The sequence below is a fragment of the Rhagoletis zephyria genome, unplaced genomic scaffold (genome assembly GCF_001687245.7).
Source record: "Rhagoletis zephyria isolate East Lansing unplaced genomic scaffold, Rhagoletis_zephyria_1.1 Rzeph_scaffold_69091, whole genome shotgun sequence".
In the NCBI taxonomy this organism is placed as follows: domain Eukaryota; kingdom Metazoa; phylum Arthropoda; class Insecta; order Diptera; family Tephritidae; genus Rhagoletis; species Rhagoletis zephyria.
Window position 1 is genome coordinate 1 of NW_016226142.1, and position 1,354 is coordinate 1,354.

The 1,354-nt window shown below is 41.5% G+C and overlaps 1 protein-coding gene across 1 annotated transcript; it reads right to left on the reverse strand.

Moving 5' to 3' along the window:
• Nucleotides 1-419: 419 nt before the first annotated feature.
• Nucleotides 420-1,091, reverse strand: LOC108357023 (uncharacterized protein K02A2.6-like; the record flags this gene model as incomplete). The annotated part of the gene is made up of 1 exon (XM_017608119.1): nucleotides 420-1,091. A coding segment is annotated over exon 1 (672 nt), but the record flags the coding sequence as incomplete, so codon positions are not given.
• Nucleotides 1,092-1,354: the final 263 nt, after the last annotated feature.

A 1,354-nucleotide genomic window follows, 5' to 3' on the forward strand; every position in this document is an offset into this window, starting at 1 on the left:
CATGAACACGCAAGGTTTTTAAATTTCGCCACAGTACACTATTAGGGAGTGTAATACCCGACAAATGAGTACACACTTTTAGAATCTGAATTTACACTTTATTGTTCACTTAGCACGTGTTACAATCGCAGCGCATCGAATCCATACTGAATATCAAAATGTCATTTCTCTCTCTATGCCTCATTGCTGTCAGTGTTCTTTGGCATGGGTTGCCACCCCATCGCTGTCAGTGTTCTTTGGACTGGGTTGCCACACTAATCAAAGCTAAAATTTTAATACTTATATCATATAAAATTAATTATCAAAATCTGCACATTACTGTGTTCCAAATTCAAAAGCACGAATATATGTAAAAGTNTCCACACCCCTCCTTTGTTCACCAGTTTGAGTTTCAACCCTTGACCACTAGCTGGAGTTACTTGAGCCGGAGTGGGGGTTTGTCGGTCATCCCGCGTCGTACCTGTGGATGAAACAGATGGCGGTGGCGCGGCCACCGATTGAGATGCTGAATGAGTATTATGTGGATCGGCCCCCGTGCCGGCTGGTATTTTCTTTAAGTGAGCTACGTTCCTCATCAGAGCTCGACCCCCTCCAACTACCTTAACGATATTTCCCTTCCTTTCCATGACCTCATATTCTGTGGTGTCAAAATTAGGAGTGAGTTTGTGTGGAAACACGACATTCTTCAGATAAACTTTGTCCCCCACTTCTATGTCTACTTCCTTCGCCCCTCTCTTCCTATCAGCTGCCACTTTCCCTTTATGTTTACTCACACAGTCCCTATCCTTTTCCACCGAATCCGAAAACTCCCCGACTAAATCCTGAATGCTAGGTATTTTATCACGAATTACGCGCCCGAACATTAATTCGGATGGAGCTGTGCCTGTGCTGCCATGTGGAGTCACGTTATACATAAGCATGAAGTTTTGTATTATTGCTTCTTTGTAATTTTTCTTATCGAGCTGGGCGATTTTCAATCGTTTAACTAGATTTTTATTCATGTTTTCTACCTCTCCATTGGCCTGGGGCCAATATGGAGGTGTTTGAATTTGCTGTATACCACACGCTTGACAATATTGCTGAAACTCCATGCTTACGTATTGCCTACCATTGTCGGTCCGTAAGTATTTAGGGAACCCAAATCTACTAAAAATTTCTTTCATTGAANGTATTGCCTACCATTGTCGGTCCGTAAGTATTTAGGGAACCCAAATCTACTAAAAATTTCTTTCATTGAATCGATAATGGTTGAAGATGAGATTGACCGTAAAAATTTAAGCTCCATGTACTTCGAGTAATAATCTCTCAAGACAAGTATATATTCATTATTTGGCAAGGGGCCTAGAAGATCTGT